At 39.2% G+C, this 20088-nt stretch overlaps 4 protein-coding genes across 8 annotated transcripts; 1 reads left to right on the forward strand and 3 right to left on the reverse strand.

The window, feature by feature from the left end:
* Positions 1-1550: 1550 nt before the first annotated feature.
* Positions 1551-9155, reverse strand: batf3 (basic leucine zipper ATF-like transcription factor 3). Its single transcript, XM_021614354.3, has 3 exons — positions 8909-9155; positions 7960-8079; positions 1551-5888 (listed from the first exon to the last, which is right to left on the reverse strand). The coding sequence occupies exons 1-3, from the start codon at positions 8981-8983 to the stop codon at positions 5694-5696; spliced, it is 390 nt and encodes a 129-aa protein (XP_021470029.1). The 5' UTR covers positions 8984-9155; the 3' UTR covers positions 1551-5693.
* Positions 9156-10675: 1520 nt separating this feature from the next.
* Positions 10676-13319, reverse strand: nsl1 (NSL1 component of MIS12 kinetochore complex). 2 transcript variants are annotated; one of them, XM_021612008.3, is made up of 7 exons: positions 13066-13319; positions 12559-12631; positions 12177-12242; positions 11878-12008; positions 11614-11668; positions 11400-11467; positions 10676-11274 (listed from the first exon to the last, which is right to left on the reverse strand). In XM_021612008.3, exons 1-7 carry the CDS (start codon positions 13231-13233, stop codon positions 11032-11034), a joined length of 804 nt encoding a protein of 267 aa, XP_021467683.3. In that variant the 5' UTR covers positions 13234-13319; the 3' UTR covers positions 10676-11031. The 2 variants fall into 2 exon arrangements, with proteins under 2 accessions (XP_021467683.3, XP_021467684.3); XM_021612009.3 differs by lacking the exon at positions 12177-12242.
* A 24-nt stretch (positions 13320-13343) lies between these two features.
* tatdn3 (TatD DNase domain containing 3) lies at positions 13344-19170 on the forward strand. 4 transcript variants are annotated; one of them, XR_016497689.1, is made up of 11 exons: positions 13344-13458; positions 13728-13760; positions 13889-13962; positions 14259-14343; positions 14531-14593; positions 14903-14961; positions 17648-17757; positions 17989-18044; positions 18148-18260; positions 18629-18709; positions 18799-19023. XR_016497689.1 is itself a non-coding variant. In XM_090242972.1 (11 exons), exons 1-11 carry the CDS (start codon positions 13393-13395, stop codon positions 19103-19105), a joined length of 777 nt encoding a protein of 258 aa, XP_090099098.1. In that variant the 5' UTR covers positions 13344-13392; the 3' UTR covers positions 19106-19170. The 4 variants fall into 4 exon arrangements, 3 of the variants coding, with proteins under 3 accessions (XP_090099098.1, XP_021467679.3, XP_021467682.3); XM_090242972.1 differs by lacking the exon at positions 14903-14961 and adding an exon at positions 19085-19170 and having other exon boundaries at positions 18799-18873; XM_021612004.3 differs by lacking the exon at positions 14903-14961.
* spata45 (spermatogenesis associated 45) lies at positions 19025-19869 on the reverse strand. The gene is made up of 2 exons (XM_090242973.1): positions 19585-19869; positions 19025-19142 (listed from the first exon to the last, which is right to left on the reverse strand). The coding sequence occupies exons 1-2, from the start codon at positions 19820-19822 to the stop codon at positions 19123-19125; spliced, it is 258 nt and encodes an 85-aa protein (XP_090099099.1). The 5' UTR covers positions 19823-19869; the 3' UTR covers positions 19025-19122.
* Between the last annotated feature and the right edge of the window lie 219 nt (positions 19870-20088).

Here is a 20088-nt window from a genome sequence, read left to right on the forward strand (position 1 = left end):
CCTCAGGAGTAAATTTCAGTTGACTTTTCATAGCCGATCATTGAGAGTATCTCTACCGCTCCTGCTGTCTATACAGAGTTGAAAACAGCAGGTCTGGGACAGGTAGCATGTCCGGTGCTACCTGTCACGTCCAGGGTTCCATTGCCGCAGGCAGAACAATTAAAACTGGAGCAGCAGCACGGCCAGGTGGACTGGGGAAAGCAAGGAGTCATCATTCCAGGTAGTCCTGAGGCATGGTCCATAGTAGAGTCAAAACTAACAATACCTCACAAAGGCACGAACAGAATGAACTGAACTAAATAAGGAGCTGATGAGACCAGGTGAGACCAGGTGACTAACACAGGTGAAATCAATGAACAAAAAAGAAAGACAGGGCTACGTTCAAGAACACAACGAAACAGAACACAAGGTTGACTAAGAAAATAAAAACAAACACTTACACAGAGATGTTTGATCGGGTTCAAGTCCGGTCTCTGGCTGGGCCACTCAATGACATTATCTTGGCTGTTCGCTTAGGGTCATTGTCCTGTTGGAAGGTGAACCTTCGCCCCAGTTTGAGGTCCTGAGTGCTGTGGAGCAGGTTTTCATCAAGGATCTCTCTGTACATCTTTCTCATCTTTCCCTCGATACTGACTAGTCTCCCAGTCCCTGCAGCTGAAAAACATCCCCACTGTATGATGCTGCCACCACCATGCTTTACCGTAGGGATGGTGCCACGGCACTTCTCCCCTGATTGCTCAGTTTGGCCGGGCGGTCAGCTCTAGGAAGGGTCTTGGTGGGTCCAAATTCTTCCATTTAAGAATGATGGAGGCCAGGGCCTCCCGAGTGACGTATCGGTCTAAGACGCTGCATCGCAGTGCTTGAGGTGTCACCAAAGACCCGGGTTCGATCCCAGGCTGTGTCACAACCAGCCGTGATCGGGAGTCCCATAGCGGTACACGTTTGTCACAATTTTAGAATAAGGCTGTAATGTAATCAAATATGGAAAAAGTCAAGGGGTCTGAATACTTTCCGAATGCACTGTAGATTTATCAATAATGGCCTTGAATTGCCTTTTCTATTCAAAACTTTGGAAGCTTTCAACTTTCCAGCGGAAATAATACATTTTATAAAAATATCATGTAAATGTACTAAAGCAAAAATCTACACAAATAAGACATTCTTCAATGAAATTGCATTAGAAAGGGGCACAAGACAGGGATGTATCTTCTCTCCCCTCCTGTTTGCACTGGCAATTGAACCACTAGCAGAAAGAATTTGACAGGACCCAATAATGAACAGGTATCAGTATTGGTAAACATGAATATAAACTAAACTTATTTGCAGATGATCTCCTAATAACCTGACCAATATTGAAAACGCAATGCCCCCTTTGCTAAACAATATTAGCAGAATACTCTAAAATCTCAGGATATAAAATGAATGTGGAAAAAAACAAAATGATGTTAATAGGAAAAATAAAATAACTCATGATCTCAACAATCCTTTAAGTGGACCACAAAAATCTGAAATACTTAGGGTGCTTGGTAAGTGACAACAAACAACAAATATATAAAGATACCTTTATTCCATTACTCAACAATATGAAAGCAGATCTATTTAATCAATCTTCCCATATATTTTACAGGTAAAATAAACTTATTCAGATTGGCATGGCTACCAAAGTTTATACCAATTACCCCAGAGAAAACATTTTAAAAAAAAGTATAGTCGGTCATGATAGACTTTATTGGCATATAACATTCATAGAAAAAAAATGAATGTTTTACATATTTCTAAGTCTGAGGGTGGTTTTAACATTCAAGACTTGGAATTGTATCAACTCGCTACCCAATACTTTTTTATTTGCGGCATATAGTTAAATGCACTAAAGAGGAACAATGGGTACATAATGAAGATGAGCAAGCTCCTCCCTAGAATAATTGTACGTGTCTACGCAGTGTGGTAAGTGTTCATATCGTTTTTAATAATAAAAACACTGAACACTATGAAATACAAAAACCATAAATGAATACATGAAATGACAAAACCGAAACAGTACCGTGTGGTGAAAAACACAGACAAGGAAACAAACACCCACAAACCAACAGTGAAACCCAGGCTACCTAAGTATGATTCTCAATCAGAGACAACTAACGACACCTGCCTCTGATTGAGAACCATACTAGGCCGAACACAGAAATAGAAAAACATAGAAACACAAAACATAGACTGCCCACCCCAACTCACGCCCTGACCATACTAAAAAAAGACAAAACAAAGGAAAATAAAGGTCAGAATGTGACAAATATGGAAGAAAGTGAAACATTCTACAAAAACCAATATCACTCCCAAAAAACACAACTCTATGGAACAATCCTTGGATAGCTTTTCAAAATCCACCTATAAATTGGTCCACATGGAAAACTAAAGGCATAGACAACGTTAATGTTAACAGGAAATACATTTATTTCCATGACAGAATTAAAAAAACTATTTTGGACTGACCTATGTACAGTTCCTTCAGAAAGTATTCACACCCCTTGACTTTTTCCAAATGTTCTTGTGTTACAGCCTGAATAAAATGTTTATTAAATTGAAATATTGTGTCACTGGCCTAAACACAATATCCCATAATGTCAATGTGGAATTATGTTTTTCAACATTTTACAAATTCATAAAAAATTCTTAAGTTGAAATGTCTTTGTTATGACAAGCCTAAATAAGTTCATGAGAAATATGTGCTTAACAAGTCACATAATGAGTTGCATGGACTCACTCTGTGTGCAATAATAGTGTTTAACGTGATTTTAGAATGACAACCTCATCTCTGTACCACACACATACAGGTAATTGTAAGATCCCTCAGTAAAGCAGTGAATTTCAAACACAGATTCAACCACAAACACCAGGGAGGTTTTTTAAAATGCCTTGGAAAGAAGGGCACCTATTGGTAGATTGCTAAAAATAAAAAATCTGACATTTAATATCCCTTTGAGCATGGTGAAGTTACTAACTTTGGCTGTTATATAAAATACACCCAGTCACTACAAAGATACAGGCGTCCTTCCTAACTCAGTTGCCGAAGAGGAAGGAAACTGCTCAGGGATTTCACCATGAAGCCAATGGTGACTTTACAGAGTTTAATGGCTGTGATAGGAGAAAAATTAGGATGGATCAACAACATTGTAGTTAATCCACAATACTAATTTAATTGACAGAGTGTACAGAATACAAATATTCCAAGACACTAAAGTAATGTGGCACAGCAATTCACTTTTTGTCCTGAATACAAATATTTCGATATTTAAAAAAATATGCAACTTAAAAATTACACATCACAAAATGTATATTTGAAATCTTTTGGACATCAAAGCAACCTTAAGGGAAACGTATTTGAGACAGAAAAGGATGATCATATGATGGGCAAGATATGTAAAACCTTGCAGAGAGCATATCCAATTGACAATTAGAAAAATATATAAAATATTGGAACTAAGACATAAAAAGAACACATCTTGGCACAAGATGGAGGGAATGTCTGAGCATAACTACTGAAATTACAGTTAACGAAAATCTACGCCGAATCCAATACAAACTAATATATAGTTTTTATTATAAATGTCACGCCCTGACCGTAGATTGCTTAGTTTGTTTCTATTTTTTGTTTGGTCAGGGTGTGATGTGGGTGGGCATTCTATGTTTGTATGTCTAGGTTTTATATTTCTATGTTTTGGCCGGGTGTGGTTCTCAATCAGGGACAGCTGTCTTTTGTTGTCTCTGATTGAGAACCATACTTGGGTAGCCTGTTTTCCCCACTGTTAGTTGTGGGTGGTTATTTTCTGTTTAGTGTTTTCACCTTGCAGGACTGTTTTCGGTTATTCCTATTGCTATTTTGTATTTAGTGTTCAGTTCAGAATATTAAAGATGAACACGTACCCCGCTGCATTTTGGTCTGACGATTCCTCTACTTCTTCCGATGAATGCCGTGACAATAAAAGACACAAAAATCACAGATTCTACAGCACAATGGCAGAGTCATGTCTTGAGTGTAAAATGAACTATGACTCAATAATCCATGCTTTTTGGGAATGCTATAAAGTCCAAAGTTATGAGTGGAGCTAAAAAAGTTGGCTGTCAGAAGAAGTATTACACTGTAAACGTACATTTCATCTGTCTGTCTGCATGTTTCAAGACATGGCATATGGGAGTGTAGTGAGATACCCAATGGGCTGGACGATTCTCTTCTCATCACTCATCTTGAAAAACCGTATACTAAAAACGTGGAACTCAATCAATCCGCCATCACGAACATAATGATTTATCATTGACATACTGAAATAGCATGGAAAGAAAAACGAATTGGTACAATTGAAGGCCACGTGGCAATAATCCAGGCACTAGGGATGGGGGTGTGAGCATGCGGGTCTGGGCAGATGAGATGTAGTCATTGTTTGTGGGCGTCTGTACAGTAAGTTGTTGTTTGTGTGTGTATGTTTGTATCTGGTGTGGGGAAAACATTAAACTTTATTTCTTAAAGAAAAATCAAATATGAATGTGTATACTAATATACTAATGATATACCTCATTATGCCCTAAAATCTCCTGGCCTGAAAGTAATATCATCTGTGTTGTGTGGTGGAAGTCCAAGCAGTCTGTGCTCATTTGAAAGTGAGAAGAGAAAGTTCGAAGAGAAAATAACTAAGAAGAAGTGCATACCGGTATGAAGAAGCGATCCACACAAAAGGCTTTATTATAATCACCACAATCCCCCTCAAATGCAGAATGCAGAAGTCTATAAAACCTTTGGTATGAAATGAACTGTCTGTGTGGCTGAAGAGTCTTTCACATTTCTCAGTGGTCAGCCTGCATTTAGTAGAAGCCTTGCCAATTACTACTGTGAATGTATCCATCCATTCATAATAACATTTTAGAGAAGCCTGCAGTCATGTCATCAAGATGCTGTAGATCATTGATGGGGACAAGAATTCCCAAAATGTTCCCCCTTTTATTGAGTTAGTGAATGATAATGGCTTGCTTCAAACGTATTTAATGTTTTAAAGTTATGAGACGAAGACGTAATGAGGTTAGTGAGTATTTACCCACATTATAGGGAAGAGAGGGTACACTCTATAACAATGTCATAACATGAGCTAACAAACAATAATAATAAAACTGTACATATTATAGTTGGATTAAGTGATTTGATTATTTTATTTTATAAATTAAGCATTGAATTGCATGAATCCATTGGTAATAGCCAGTGTATTAAATGTTTTAGATTAGGGACTAAGAAACCAGAAACCAAAAACCTTTAAATGGTTTCTTTTTTTCTGGTAAAGTATAAGTAAGTTCCCACATGGTCAAGCCCAGGTACTGGTAAACCAGTTTGGTTAACCAAAACACACGTGATAAGAGGTGTGGTAACCACATTTATCAGAAGCAAAGGGAAATGGTCTCATTGGGAAAGGGATATGCAATTTATGTTCAATGTATTATACGAAACATTTAAACAGGAAAAGCAACTTGAACATCTGAAACAAAGCTCATTACCTAAGCCTATAATTATTAAATTACAACTTGATTCAAACTGTACAAAAACAATTGACGCCGAGAATAAAAAGGACAGATGAGGACATATAATCTGACCTGTTAACTCTGTTTACAAGTCTCCCGCGTTGGTTTGTCTCTGTGGTCCGTGCATGGTATGTTGGCTATCTGGGCAGATAGGAGGGGACCCCTACATCCCTGGGTCCCAACGTCCCTGACCCCAGGTTGGCAACACAGTGCATGATGGGACAGAGAGGCTCATGGGCCTTGAGGGCCTCCGTTAGACGCCTCTGCTCCTCAGACAGAAACTGCACATCCTTCTTCAGCTGTCTGTTCTTCTGCTCCAGACACTCATATGCCTGTATAGGACAAACTGGGCTCAGTTACTTTATAGTCTTACTTTCTGAGTAGAGTACAATATTAATCTACTTCAGGGATGGGCAACTGCCGCATGAAGGTGCTCAGATCTATTACACCCCCCACCACCCATTTCTTACATATGGCAAAATATGTAGAATTGCAGGAAATTTGCTTTAAAACAGCCAATTTTCTTCTCCCCTCCATGGCAAAATGAGTAGAATTGCATGAAATTACACTGAACAAAATATAAACGCAAAATGTAAAATGTTGGTCCCATGTTTCATGAGCTGAAATATAAGATCCCAGAATTTTTGTATAAGCACAAAAAGCAAATTTGTCTCAGATTTTGTGCACACATTATTTTTACATCCCTGTTAGTGAGCATTTCTCCTTTGCCAAGATAATCCATCCAACTGACAGCTGTGGCATATCAAGAAGCTGATTAAACAGCATGATCATTACACAGGTGAACCTTGTGCTGGGGACAATAAAAGTCCATCCTAAAATGTGCAGTTTTGTCACACAACACAATGCAACAGATGTCTCAAGTTTTGTGGGAATTGGCATGCTGACTGCAGCATTGTCCACCAGAGCTGTTGCCAGAGAACTGAATGCTAATTTTTCTACCATAAGCCGCCTCAAATGTTGTTTTAGAGGATTTGACAGTACATCCAATCGGCCTCACAACCGCAGACCACGTGTAACCACGCCAGCCCAGGACCTCCACATCCGGCTTATTCACCTGTGGGATCGTCTGACACCAGCCACCCGGACAGCTGATGAAACTGTGGGTTTGTACAACTGAAGAATTTCTGCACAAACTGTTAGAAACCTTCTTACAGAAGCTCATCTGCATGCTAGTAGTCCTCACCAGAGTCTTGACCTGAATGCAGTTCGACTTCGTAACTGACTTCAGTGGGAAAATACTCCCCTTCTATGGCCACTGGCACGTTGGAGAAGTGTGCTCTTCACGGATGAATCCCGGATTCAACTGTACCGGGCAGATGGCAGACAGCTGATGTTGTGAGCAATGTTCCATGGTGGCGGTGGGGTTATGTTATGGGCAGGCATAAGCTACGGATAATGTAGTTTATGGCAATTTGGGATGGCAATTTGAATGCACAGAGATACCATGACAAGATCCATTGTTGCTTGAAACTTGTAATTTGAAAATTGAAAAGATCCTGAGGCCCATTGTCGTGCTATTCATCCGCCGCCATCATCTCATGTTTCGGCATGATAATGCCCCATGTCGCAAGGATCTGTACACAATTCCTGGAAACTGTCCCAGTTCTTCCATGGCCTGCATACTCACCAGACATGTCACCCATTGAGCATGTTTGGAATGCTCTGGATCAACGTGTACAACAGTGTGCTCCTGTTCCCGCCAATATCCAGCAACTTTGCACAGCCATTGAATAGGAGTGGGACAAAATTCCACAGGCCACAATCAACAGCCTATGTGAAGAAGATGTGTTGCGTAGCATGAGGCAAATGGTGGTCACACCAGATACTGACTGGCTTTCTGATCCATGTCCCTACCTTTTTTTTAAGGTATCTGTGACTAACAGATTTACTGATTTCCTTATATGAACTGTAACTCTGTAGAAATTGTTGCGTTTATATTTTTGTTCAGTATAGACCTAAAACTGCTAAATCGTCTCTCCGCCCCATGACAAAATGTATAGAATTGCAGCAATCTTGGTTTAAAACGGCAACATTTTCTCTGCATCACATGACAAAATGTGTAGAATTGCACGAAATAAACTCTAAACTTAAAAAATGTATCACTGCTGTCAAGGGGGAGGGGCACTAAAATGATTTGCTTGCAGTTCGGTGGGTGGGGGGGTACACAGACCCACGAGCCACTGCGGCCCCTCATGATGAGTTCAGGTTTTTTTGTGGTCCCCACCCCTTTCAAAGTTGCCAAAACCCCTGATCTACTTGATCAAGAGAATGAGTGTGACATTGATAGCTGTGTCATTACCGTCATATAACAGAAAATGTTAGACTATGCCAAAATAGGAGTTGTGTGATGATGAGGAGTCTGTTGTGCATGCACTGACCCACCTCATGCAGCTCATCTGCTCTTTGTGTCTGCTTTTTTCGGCTGTTCTTCGCTGCCACCCTGTTCTTTTCCCTTCTTTTTAGCCTCCTGTCTTCATCACCATCATCACCAGAGCTCTGCAGCTGAGGTACAGTTGGTCTGTATTACGTTTGTCACTATTAGAATATCACATACAAGCTGTTGCTCTTTAGCTTTGACTGATCTCTGTGTGCACTCAACACAATGTTGCTGGTGTAGATTATATTTTATCACACAAAATATTAAACAATATAAAAATACAAGTGAAAATTAATAAGTGGTAACCAAATAGGCCTAATACCAGTTGTGGAATAAGTACCCAATTATTATACCTGAGTAAAAGTAAAGATACTTTAATAGAAAATGACTCAAGTAAAAGTGAAAGACACCCAGTAAAATACTACTTGAGTAAAAGTCTAAAAGTATTTGGTTTTAAATATACTTAGGTATCAAAAGTAAATGTAATTGCTAAAATATACTACTAAGTAAAGTATAAATCATTTCAAATTCCTTATATTAAGCAAACCAGATTGTATTGTTATTTATGGACAGCCAGGGGCACACTCCAACACTCTGGCATCATTTACAAATGTAGCACGTGTGTTTAGTGAGTCGGCCAGATTAGCAGCAGTAGGGATGGCCAAGGATGTTTTCTTGATAAGTGTGTGAATTGGGACATTTTCCTGTCCTGCTAAGCATTCAAAATGTAACAAGTACTTCTGGGTGTCAGAAAAATGTATGGAATAAAAAGTACATCATTTTTCTTCAGGAATGTAGTGAATTAAATGTTGTCAAAAATCTAAATAGTAAAGTAAATATACCCATAAAAACGACTTAAGTAGTACTTTAAAGTATGTTTACTTAAGTACTTTACACCACTGCCTAATACATTATTAAAGTAATTAAAGTCTATTTACGCTATTTAACACTTACCTCACATATTTCAAGTAATAACATGTTTTGATTCTTGCTGTGTAGAAAGCTGCCAGAAATATCGCTGTCAGACATCACAGATGCGATAACAAAGCATTGATAGATTAGTAAAATACAAAACGTCAAAACAAGTCCTCCTCGAATTTTATTTCAGATAGCAAGATCCAAGGTATGTACAAGTGAGACCGGGCGTATGCGAGACAAACAGTTTCACTTGTTCAAACTGCACATGCCGCTTCTTTTCAATATTTATTTTAAGTCACGTGCTAAAAAGCGTCAGATGCCCTTGAGTGTTCAACCAGCAACAGAATAAAGTGCGCTCTAAAAAGCTGATTTAGGACAAGCGGAAAATATCCTATACGTTTACTGTACCTGTATGATACTACTTGAATTGTTGCAAATAGATGTAGGTTTGTTATATATAATATATTCTTGTGTCATACATTTAATTTACATTTTAGACCAGATAGGGTTCATCAACAGTCCACAATTACTAAGGTCAGTCAATACGGAACATTTCAAGAACTTTTAAAGTTTCTTCAAGTGCAGTCGCAAAACCCATCAAGCGCTATGATGAAATTGGCTCTCATGAGGACCGCCACAGGAAAGGAAGACCCAGAGTTACCTCTGCTGCAGAGGATAAATTCATTAGAGTTAACTGTACCTCAGATTGCAGCCCAAATAAATGCTTCTCAGAGTTCAAGTAATACATCTCAACATCAACTGTTCAGAGGAGACTGCACGAATCAGGCCTTCATGGTTGAATTTCTGCAAAGAAACCACTACTAAAGGACACCAATAAGAAGAAGAGTTGCTCGGGCCAAGAAACACGAGCAGTGGACATTAGACCGGTGGAAATCTGTCCTTTGGTCTGATGAATCCAAATGCAAGATTTTTGGTTCCAACAGCCGTGTCTTTGAGACGCAGAGTAGGTGAACAGATGATCTCTGCATGTGTGGTGCCCACTGTGAAGCAAGGAGGTGGTGTGGTGGTGCTTTGCTTGTGACACTGTGATTTATTTAGAATTCAAGGCAGACTTAACCAGCATGGCTACCACAGCATTCTGCAGCGATACACCATCCCATCTGGTTTGCAGTTAGTGGGACTATCATTTGTTTTTCAACAGGACCACACATCTTCAGGCTGCGTAAGGGCTATTTGATCAAGGAGTGAGAGTGCTTTATCTGATGACCTGCTCTCCAAAATCACCCGACCTCAACCCAATTGAGATGAGTTGGACCGCAGAGTGAAGGAAAAGCAGCTAACAAGTGCTCAGCAGATGTGGTAACTTCCAAGACTGTTGGAAAAGCATTCCAGGTGAAGCTGGTTGAGAGAATGTCAAGAGTGTACAAAGCTGTCAAGGCAAAGGGTGGCTACTTTTGAAGAATCTGAAATATATTTAGATTTGTCTAACACTTTTGTGGTTACTACATGATTCCATGTGGTATTTCATAGTTTTGGTGTCTACACTACTATTCTACAATGTAGAATATTTCCACACTATGAGGTTGGAATAATACTGTAAAAATGGTGCCCTTTTAGTGTGAGAGCAGTTTGTTTTGGTGGAATGGAGTTTTGGCCTGTCTGATGACATCACCGAGCAGTAAATTGGTTAATAGACCAATAAGATAGTTCCAAACCTCTCTGCCAATTACTCAGACCACCACCAGACAGTCCTAGTATTTTAATTGAAAACAATAACACTAAGGTACTGCATTGTTACCCAGTAATTATTTGATATTGAGATAAAAAAAATAAAACAACAGCTGCATTGGACCTTTAAACCTGGTTGTTACAGCTTGTTTAAGTAGCCTTTATTCACATAAGCCTACAACCTGTGCGTTTTCAACTGTGACAAATGCCAAACGGCAAAGGGAAAAAAAGAACACCCAAGCTAAAATATATATTTTTCCTTCTAAAGCCATTTAAATATACAGCATAAAAACAATGTACACTACTATTGGGTGCATTTCCCATTATTCATCATGTGAGGGCAGTATTGTATCACAGACAGCTGCAAACATAGGCCTTATCACTGTGGGGAGTACTACACTATTGCATCATTCCAATCACAAATAAGAGTACATGTTCCATGATCAGGAAGCATTTATGTGGCATATATTTCACTCAAGTTTGTCATTGCTGTTACAAATGGCTGGCCTCTTTAGACCAGGAGCATAGTTGTTTCTGAGCTCTGTTTGCTCCATGGCTCTCTTAATGGGTGGTCTGGTCCTACTAGCTGTCTTTTCCTCTCCATTGGGCCTGCTGCCCATCACCTCCCTGAACACCTCCTGGGACTCCGCTGTGGGACACATGTTCAGCACCTGTCCCAGGCCCTCGGCCCTCTGCTGCACTACCTGGAGAGACTGGACAGCAGAGAAACATCAGTCATTCAAGACCATGGTCAAAGAATTAAACGTAAACTTGTGTTGCATAGAAAAGGGTGTAGTGGGTGGGAAATAACAGAAAGCTACATAGACTGTCCTGTTACCTTCATTACTGCGCTGGCTTGCTTAAACATACGAGGTGCAGCATCCAATAAGGTGGTCATGATGGTGTCTGAACAGGGGAAAGTTCACCGACTATCAATCAAAATCATGGGAACATAACATATCATGTTCCAGTGTCATGCAAAGCATGACATTTCCAGTACACTATTCTGTAAGCGTTTCAGTTGATTAGATCTGATTGGGCTAAATGCTTGCCTTGTACTGGGTCCTTTCCCATTTCTTGTGGCTTCACTACTTCTTCATACATTCCCTAAAAATAGAGCATACTTTCATTTTGTGAACATATGGTACATGCTATATTTTCAAATGTATGAAATTACAAACTGCAGTATGAAGTATGAGAGTGACAATCATGGCTATGCAAAAAAGTGAGTGGTCCCATTGAAAATGGAAGCATTAATCAGACATAATCCATAAATTCAGACGTGAAAAATAAAAAAAATAAAACGTGAAACCAACCATGAGTTTACGCTCCGCCTTTAGTGAGCGTACGACATAGGGGAGAATCTCTTTAGGACCTTTACGTCGTTTCCGAGAAGTTCCCACAATGTTCTCATCCAGCAGGTCGTCAAGTGCACTGCATTCATCTTCTAAGAAGTGATATTATACTGTTGTAAAGCAATTTAAAAGTCTTTCTGAATTACATTTCTTTTAATAGCATTAATGTGGGAACTAAACATCTACCTATTGTACCAATAATTGTCATTAGACTGAGCAACAAACTCGCCCAGTTCAATCTTTACTTGATATCAACTCACCGATGACACCAAGTTCCTCCTCCCTCACTGAATAATCTTTACATTGATGTCCTATTGTGCCTTGAGCTGCTTAATAAGAATCAAAACGATCTGTGCTCACATTTACAGCAGGCTACATTTCTAATAGTTTAAAATCACATGCAGCTAGCAAGAATAGATGGTTTCCAGAAACAGCCAAATGATGGAGTTACTGGTGCATTTAACAGATATTCTGGTTTACTATAAAACATGTTCACTATCTTCAAAACAACTGATCAAACGGGATAATAACAAACTCATTGCAGTGTGGTTGATAGTACACAGATGTCTTCTTTTCAACTGAAAGGCAATAGATGTATAAAAAAACAATAATAATGTAATAGGAGACAGGAGATATGCTCACCCTCTTCATCAGGAGCCTCCTCCCACGTCTGATTATTGATCAACACGTTTTCTTGAACAGCAGTCTCGAAGTTCTAAAAATCAAGATATCAAGTTAAATTGAGACTCCTCCATATAACGTTGCCACGAGCAGCAGGATGAACTGCACATATTGCAGAATAATGCAATGCATTCTTTTTTTATTTAACATTTAACTAGGCAAGTCATTCACACCAATGATGTGTATAAACCTGGTTGCTGATGCTATGTATTGGCCATTGAGAGGCTTTGAAATAACCAGTCGGCCATATTGGAATTTCCCAGTCGTCCTCCAAGGGAATGAATTTAATTCTACAGTATTTCAATTAAAATGTTTCATGGACAAAGATACATGTATTGAATAAAAATATATATATATAAGTATATAAGTATCACATCGCAAGCTGTATTTTGATTTGTCTCCGCAAGTTAGTAGTTATACATCTTACAACAAAAAAAACTAGACAGACAAAACAATCGATCGACTCACCGCCAGCAACTCTTCCTGTAACAGTTGCTTGGCTTCCTCGGATAGCTGAGGTTGGCCATTCAATACCTTCTTCAGTAGTTCTTTGTATTTCTTAATTTGTTCGACCACATTTTTTTTCGACGTAAACTTCACCCTATATTCTTCCTCTTCTTTCAAGCAGATCTCCATCTTTTGCGCCAAATGTTTGAAATGATTCTGCAATGACCGGAACCGGAAATTAAATGTGTGGTTCTAGGAATAAAGGCGCGTAGGGAAACAAAACGGTGTAAAAAAAAAAAGTTCCACCTCACATAATTCACTTTGAATTTCAACCCTATTTTTTTGTCTATGGCTTCAATGGATGGTGGCTTTGTTGATTGCCATTGCCACATCACAGCATGTGAATTTGCCGAGGTATGTGTACACAAATGAGTGGGTATGTAGTAAAAGGTCTGTGGTATGTAGGCTAATGTAAAAGAAGCGGTTATTATTCAACTGTTACGCAAGCGTGGGTGCTTATGTGTGCTGCCCACCAGAAGGCAGTCTCGCAACTAGGAAGCGTGAAAAATGGTCGCATCGAGTCCACAGCAATACTTGCAGACAGCTGACTATGCTATGACAATACATTATTCAAGGGTGAATGTTAAAAAGTGACAGTACAAAAGTGTGTGTCTATTCTGCAGGATTTAGAGGATGTGATCAAGAGAACCAGAGAGGTTAGTTATAGCTATTATATAATATATGTAAAATGTTTAATGATATTAAGTTAATATGAATAAAATCTTGATTACTGTATTTATTAACAGTTGTATTGTAGTCTACATCAGATGTTGTGCCATTTCAGGCTGGAGTCAAAACACTTATTTCTGTCACTGAAGAGCCCAGTGAGTTTGAAAGAGTTATCCAGCTGTTTAAAAGGTTAGTATCATACACAACATATCTTATTTGCAGAACATAATAGCCCATATTCAGAAATGTCATAGTTTTATAATAGCAATTTCTGTGCCTTGTGATATCCTGCTCAAAATGCATACATTATAACACAAAATAATAGTTCAACTCACTATCACAATGTTCCATTGGCTTCCAGCAGCTTTTGACTGTGAGTTTTTTTCTCTCCAAGAGACATTTATCTGTTCTTGTAGTACATTGAGACACTGTGAAACGGTTTTATGAATGTTGTCTTTGAGTTACTCTTACTGTTGCTCTTTCAGCTACCCAGATCTAGTTGCACCATGTTTTGGAATCCACCCAGTCCAAGGCTGTGGGTCCCATGACCAGCGCAGCGTGAAGATTCAGGTACAAACATTCACACACAGTTAGCAGACACACTCAATTAATAGACATCAAACACATGTCAGACAGTCAGCCTTATGTTAGATATTATGGTTATAAACTAAATGTAACTCTATAACATCATGTTGATATTGTCTCAGGATGAGAGGAACAAGCATGCTGACTTTTCCCAAAACATCTCTTATTACAGGACTTGGAGCCTGCCTTGCCCTTGTTCCAGAAGTACAGAGATGACATTGTTGCAGTGGGAGAGGTATGTACTAGAGGTCGACCGATACAACAACAAAAAACGCTGATACCGATTATTGGAGGACCAATAAAAGCCGATACCGATTAATCAGCCGATTTTTGAAATGTATTTGTAATAATGACAATTACAACAATACTGAATGAACACTTATTTTAACTTAATATAATACATAAATAAAATCAATTTAGCCTCAAATAAATAATGAAACATGTTCAATTTGGTTTAAATAATGCAAAAACAAAGTGTCTGAGAAGAAAGTAAAAGTGAAATATGTGCCAAGTAAGAAAGCTAACATTTCAGTTTCTTGCTCAGAACATGAGAACATATGAAAGCTGGTGGTTCCTTTTAACAAGAGTCTTCAATATTCCCAGGTAAGAAGTTTTAGGTTGTAGTTATTATAGGAATTATAGGACTATTTCTCTCTATACCATTTGTACATTAACCATTGACTATTGGATGTTCTTATAGGCACTATAGTATTGCCAGTGTAACAGTATAGCTTCCGTCCCTCTCCTCGCTCCTACCTGGGCTCGAACCAGGAACACATCGACAACAGCCACCCTCGAAGCAGCGTTACTCATGCAGATCAAGGGGAACAACCACACCCAAGTCTCAGAGCGAGTGACGTTTGAAACGCTATTAGCGCGCACCCTGCTAACTAGCTAGCCATTTCATAACGGTTACACCAGCCTAATCTCGGGAGTTGATAGGCTTGAAGTCATAAACAGCTGCTGGCAAATGTACGAAAGTGCTGTTTGAATTCATGCTTACGAGCCTGCTGCTGCCTACCATCGCTCAGTCAGACTGCTTTATCAAATCATAGACTTAATTATAACATAATAACACACAGAAATACGAGCCTTTGGTCATTAATATGGTCGAATCCGGAAAATATAATCTCGAAAACAAGACGTTTATTCTTTCAGTGAAATACGGAACCGTTCCGTATTTTATCTAACGGGTGGCATCCATAAGTCTAAATATTCCAGTTACATTGCACAGCCTTCAATGTTATGTCATAATTATGTACAATTCTGGCAAATTAGGTTGCCAAACTGTTGCATATACACTGACTCTGCGTGCAATGAACGCAAGAGAAGTGACACAATTTCACCTGGTTAATATTGCCTGGTAACCTGGATTTATTTTAGCTAAATATGCAGGTTTAAAAATATGTACTTCTGTGTATTGATTTTAAGAAAGGCATTGATGTTTATGGATAGGTACACATTGGAGCAACAATACGCACCGCATCGATTATATGCAACGCAGGACACGCTAGATAAACTAGTAATATCATCAACCATGTGTAGTTAACTAGTGATTATGATTGATTGATTGTTTTTTATAAGATAAGTTTAATGCTAGCTAGCAACTTACCTTGGCTTACTGCATTCGCGTAACAGGCAGTCTCCTCGTGGAGTGCAATGTAATCAGGTGGTTAGAGCGTTGGACTAGTTAACTGTAAGGTTGCAAGATTGAATCCCCCGTGCTGACAAGGTAAAAATCTGTCGTTCTGCCCCTGAACGAGACAGTTAACCCACCGTTCCTAGGCCGTCATTGAAAATAAGAATGTGTTCTTAACTGACTTGCCTAGTTAAATAAAGATTAAATAAGGTGTAAAATAAAAAATAAAACAATTGGCCAAATCTGTATTTTTGGACATGTAATGAAAACTTGAAATCGTCCCTAATTAATCGGCCATTCCGATTAATCTGTCAACCTCTAGTATGTACTGTACTGTAGGCCTACTCATAGAATTCTATGTAAAAGCCAGTTATAACTTTTCTAGTCCTATGCAGCAGGTCTGTCTGGCCCCGAATCATGCTTAATCTTACGTAAACACACGTGTCATATCCTGGTGTAAAAACTGTGAAATGGTATGACTTCTGTAAAGCAAAAGGATTAGGCTTATTAAGCCTGAGCTCCGACTTGCTAAACTGAAAGTGCACGCTGCAACAATAACTTCTTAAATCACTAACAATTCACCCTGCCGGCTAATACCCTTAATGATCTATATCCTTCGCTAGAGCTTTGGAAGGAATGCATGTCTGGCAGAAGCATTCTTTCACAAAGTTAATTTGGTTGAGCCCAGAGAGGCAGGTATTGGGACTAAGTCAACCATGTCTCCCAGTCAGTAACAGCACAGAGTAAGCTAGTGGGGACAGGGTGCTCTAGCTGGACATTCCCAGCATGTGTTTTGTTTGGGACTGACGGTTGGCCTGGACTGGGAAAGCTTTGACTAACCGCCCACTGTTCAACTGGTTTCCATTAAGCTGCCCAGTGACCATCTCAGATTTGTGCTGAGGGGCAATTCCATGATAATGGAAAATTTTCACAAACCATAAAACTCTATACACACAATGACTACTTTTAATAATTTCCACTGAACCTTTTAATTTAAAAAAATACAGGAAGAACTGTGTACATACAGTGCCTTGCGAAAGTATTCGCAAGTGGGAAATGGGAAAAAATTTCAGTCTCTCGGTGTGCAAAACTGATAGAGACATATCCCAAGCGACTTACAGCTGTAATCGCAGCAAAAGGTGGCGCTACAAAGTATTAACTTAAGGGGGCTGAATAATTTTGCACGCCCAATTTTTCAGTTTTTGATTTGTTAAAAAAGTTTGAAATATCCAATAAATGTCGTTCCACTTCATGATTGTGTCCCACTTGTTGTTGATTCTTCACAAAACAATACAGTTTTATATCTTTATGTTTGAAGCCTGAAATGTGGCAAAAGGTCGCAAAGTTCAAGGGGGCCGAATACTTTCGCAAGGCACTGTACAATGTTTTGTAACGGAATCAAACTAAGGGAGATTTTACCTTAATTCTGTTACCAAACTTTGCATCTGCAAAATGTTTCCAGTAATTTATTCATGTACTGTCTAAATTGTTCAAAGTAGTAATTGTGCATAGAGTTGCATAGAGTTACATGGTTTGTTAAAGATTGAAATCAATGGTTTTTGTTTAGCATACATTCAGTCAATAGACAATCAATGCAATTATAATGTTTTTCTATTGCCCCTCATCCTCTTTTTCTTATTTTGATTACAGATTGGTCTTGACTACACACCTTGGTATGCCCCCACTTCTCAGGAGAGAGAGGAACAGCTGACTGTTTTCACCAAGCAATTACAAATATCCAAGGATCTGGATTTGCCAGTGTGAGTTTATCGTGGATAGCCTTGGTGCATAGTACTGTGTGTGCTAGGAGACACGTTACATTCATGTAATCAGACTGCGAGCAACTGCAACAAGCCATGTCCTTGGCAGAGACAAGAACAGGCTTTGCATGGAATGTCTCACTACAACTGGATATTAAGGAGTGTTATCATTTGTTACCACTATATTTCTCCTGACACTTTCTTGTTGTGTGCATTTCCTCTTTGACGCAGGAACATCCATTCCCGATCAGCTGCAAAGGTCACCATAGCTACTCTGAAAGAACAGGGTGGGTGTCTTAAAATCAGGATTACATAAGTGGACAGCCTCATTGCTGAAGTGACTAATTTTTCATTTTTAGGAGGCCTTAACTATTTTGGCTATCCTATCAGGTATCACTTGTGCTTTGCTGCACAACTTTGCAGGGAAACCATCAGTGGCCATGGAAGGAGTGCAGGCAGGGTACTTCTTCTCCTTCCCTCCAGCTGTCTGTAGGAATGACCAGGTGAGCGATACAGTTGTTCATTAACCTGGAGTCATTCAGTAATCTCTCAGTACATTTTCTATAGGTATTGTGGAGTCACCAACAGTACTGTATGTCCTCATTGTTATGGAAATCCCTTATCTTTTCTATAGAAATACCTTATCTTTTCTAACACCTTGATCTTTGAACAAGCTCGTCTCAAGTTCAAGTTTTAAAGACTGATTAAAGACTGGTGTAAAGGCTTCTTTTACTGGGCCAGAAATGCTCACTATGCATTTCTGCAAAACAACTCTGAAACGGCCATATGGCGTGATAAAACCAGACATGATTTGTGGTGGTTGCTTGTTGAGTCCCCTCATAATGACTGTGTTATTACTGTGTTATAACAGAAATCCAAGCTGATCAAACAGATTCCATTAGAACACATCTGTCTGGAGACAGACTCTCCTGCCTTGGGACCAGAAAAACATGTGGGTCATCATTTGGAATGCATCATTATGTAAAGCAGCAACCTGATAGTTTTGTATAAGTGTTCATATTCTACGTCTCCCCTCTGCAGGTAAGGAATGAACCCAAGAACATTTCACTGGTCTGTGAGTACATTGCTCATGTCAAAGGAATCACACCTCAAATGGTAATTCATGCCACTACAGATAATGCCCTCAGATTGTTCCCAAAAATTAAGAGACTTGAGTGACGCGTTTTGTAATTAAATTAATGTTGTGTTATCTCATGCTGTGTCTCTGAAAATGAAATGGAATTGTGAAATAAAATGCTCAATCAACAGGTGTTTTTGCATATGTGATGGACACTTCTATATATAATGTAAGTGCCATTTATTTCAGAAATATTCCACTTGGTGCTGAAGAGTTCCTCTGCCTCATTATACCAGATGGGCCTTGTCTGAAAAAAATAAAAATAAAAATAAACCAATATATGTATGCATAGCTTGTATTATTAACCATTAGGGGCGACATGGTTTCAATTTGAGGAACATTTTTAAAAACCTCAAGTTCATGGACGGGGCGGCAGGGTAGCCTAGTGGTTAGAGCATTGGACTGGTTGTAAGATCGAATCCCCGAGTTGACAAGATAAACATCTTTCATTCCGCCCCTGAACAAGGCAGTTAACCCACTGTTCCTAAGCCGTCATTGAAAATAAGAATGTGATCTCAATTAACTGACTTGCCTGGTTAAATAAAGGTTTAGAAAAAAGGACTAAAGAAAACATGTAATAACATCCAGAAATCCTGTTTCTGTTTGGTCAGGTTCACATCAGCAGACACTAACATCACTATCTATGGACACACTCAGCAGTCATTAGCTATGACGTTGGTAATGCTTACGGCTTTCTTCGAAGTGTTTTCGCTCCGAGTATTTGGTGACATGTCCTGCAGCTGTCCAAGCAGACCGTTGCTCCGGAGTCACTGCCTGGAGCGACTTGAAGTCGCAGGTGTTTTGCAAATGACAGTCAAAATGTCTCTTCTCTGCTCTTTCCCAAAACTTACTGTCAATCTCTACTCGACACCACGTTTCTCGTAGCATGTTTAATTCGAACAGGGCACCCTCTTTATATTTTGACATGTTTGATAGGCTTTACAACACCACAATAGCAAGTAGCAGCCAAATGACGTGGGGCGTAATGAGCGCATTGTTGTCTTTAGCCGAGCCGCGGTTTCCATGGATCTGGAAACCTGAGAATTTCACGCAACAATGCAAACTGTGACAACGTGGAAGTGTAGTGATGTAAGCCTACGTGTGCCAGTGCATCTTGAAACGTATTTAATCGTGGTAAATCTGAGGACGAATTGAAGATCCGCATTTTCAAAAACATAATGAATAAAAGGGTA

Source organism: Oncorhynchus mykiss, chromosome 8 (assembly GCF_057628025.1).
Source record: "Oncorhynchus mykiss isolate SJ-2025 chromosome 8, ASM5762802v1, whole genome shotgun sequence".
NCBI lineage: Eukaryota > Metazoa > Chordata > Actinopteri > Salmoniformes > Salmonidae > Oncorhynchus > Oncorhynchus mykiss.

What these genes read in the sequence shown, in the direction of transcription:
- batf3 (XM_021614354.3), bottom strand. Translation starts at nt 8,983, where the DNA reads ATGTCTGACAGCGATATTTCTGGCAGCTTTCTACACAGCAAGAATCAA. An exon ending in TATTACTTGAAATATGTGAG is followed by an intron (nt 8,080 to 8,908) that starts GTAAGTGTTAAA and finishes ACTGTACCTCAG; the next exon opens with CTGCAGAGCTCTGGTGATGA. An exon ending in GAGCAGATGAGCTGCATGAG is followed by an intron (nt 5,889 to 7,959) that starts GTGGGTCAGTGC and finishes TGTCCTATACAG; the next exon opens with GCATATGAGTGTCTGGAGCA.
- nsl1 (XM_021612008.3), bottom strand. Translation starts at nt 13,233, where the DNA reads ATGGAGATCTGCTTGAAAGAAGAGGAAGAATATAGGGTGAAGTTTACG. An exon ending in GGAGGCTCCTGATGAAGAGG is followed by an intron (nt 12,243 to 12,558) that starts GTGAGCATATCT and finishes CTTATTAAGCAG; the next exon opens with CTCAAGGCACAATAGGACAT. An exon ending in GGGAAAGGACCCAGTACAAG is followed by an intron (nt 11,468 to 11,613) that starts GCAAGCATTTAG and finishes TCCCCTGTTCAG; the next exon opens with ACACCATCATGACCACCTTA.
- tatdn3 (XM_021612004.3), top strand. Translation starts at nt 13,393, where the DNA reads ATGGCTTCAATGGATGGTGGCTTTGTTGATTGCCATTGCCACATCACA. An exon ending in AGCTACTCTGAAAGAACAGG is followed by an intron (nt 18,045 to 18,147) that starts GTGGGTGTCTTA and finishes CTATCCTATCAG; the next exon opens with GTATCACTTGTGCTTTGCTG. An exon ending in CCTTGGGACCAGAAAAACAT is followed by an intron (nt 18,710 to 18,798) that starts GTGGGTCATCAT and finishes TCCCCTCTGCAG; the next exon opens with GTAAGGAATGAACCCAAGAA.
- spata45 (XM_090242973.1), bottom strand. Translation starts at nt 19,822, where the DNA reads ATGTCAAAATATAAAGAGGGTGCCCTGTTCGAATTAAACATGCTACGA. An exon ending in AAAACACTTCGAAGAAAGCC is followed by an intron (nt 19,143 to 19,584) that starts GTAAGCATTACC and finishes TATTTTTTTCAG; the next exon opens with ACAAGGCCCATCTGGTATAA.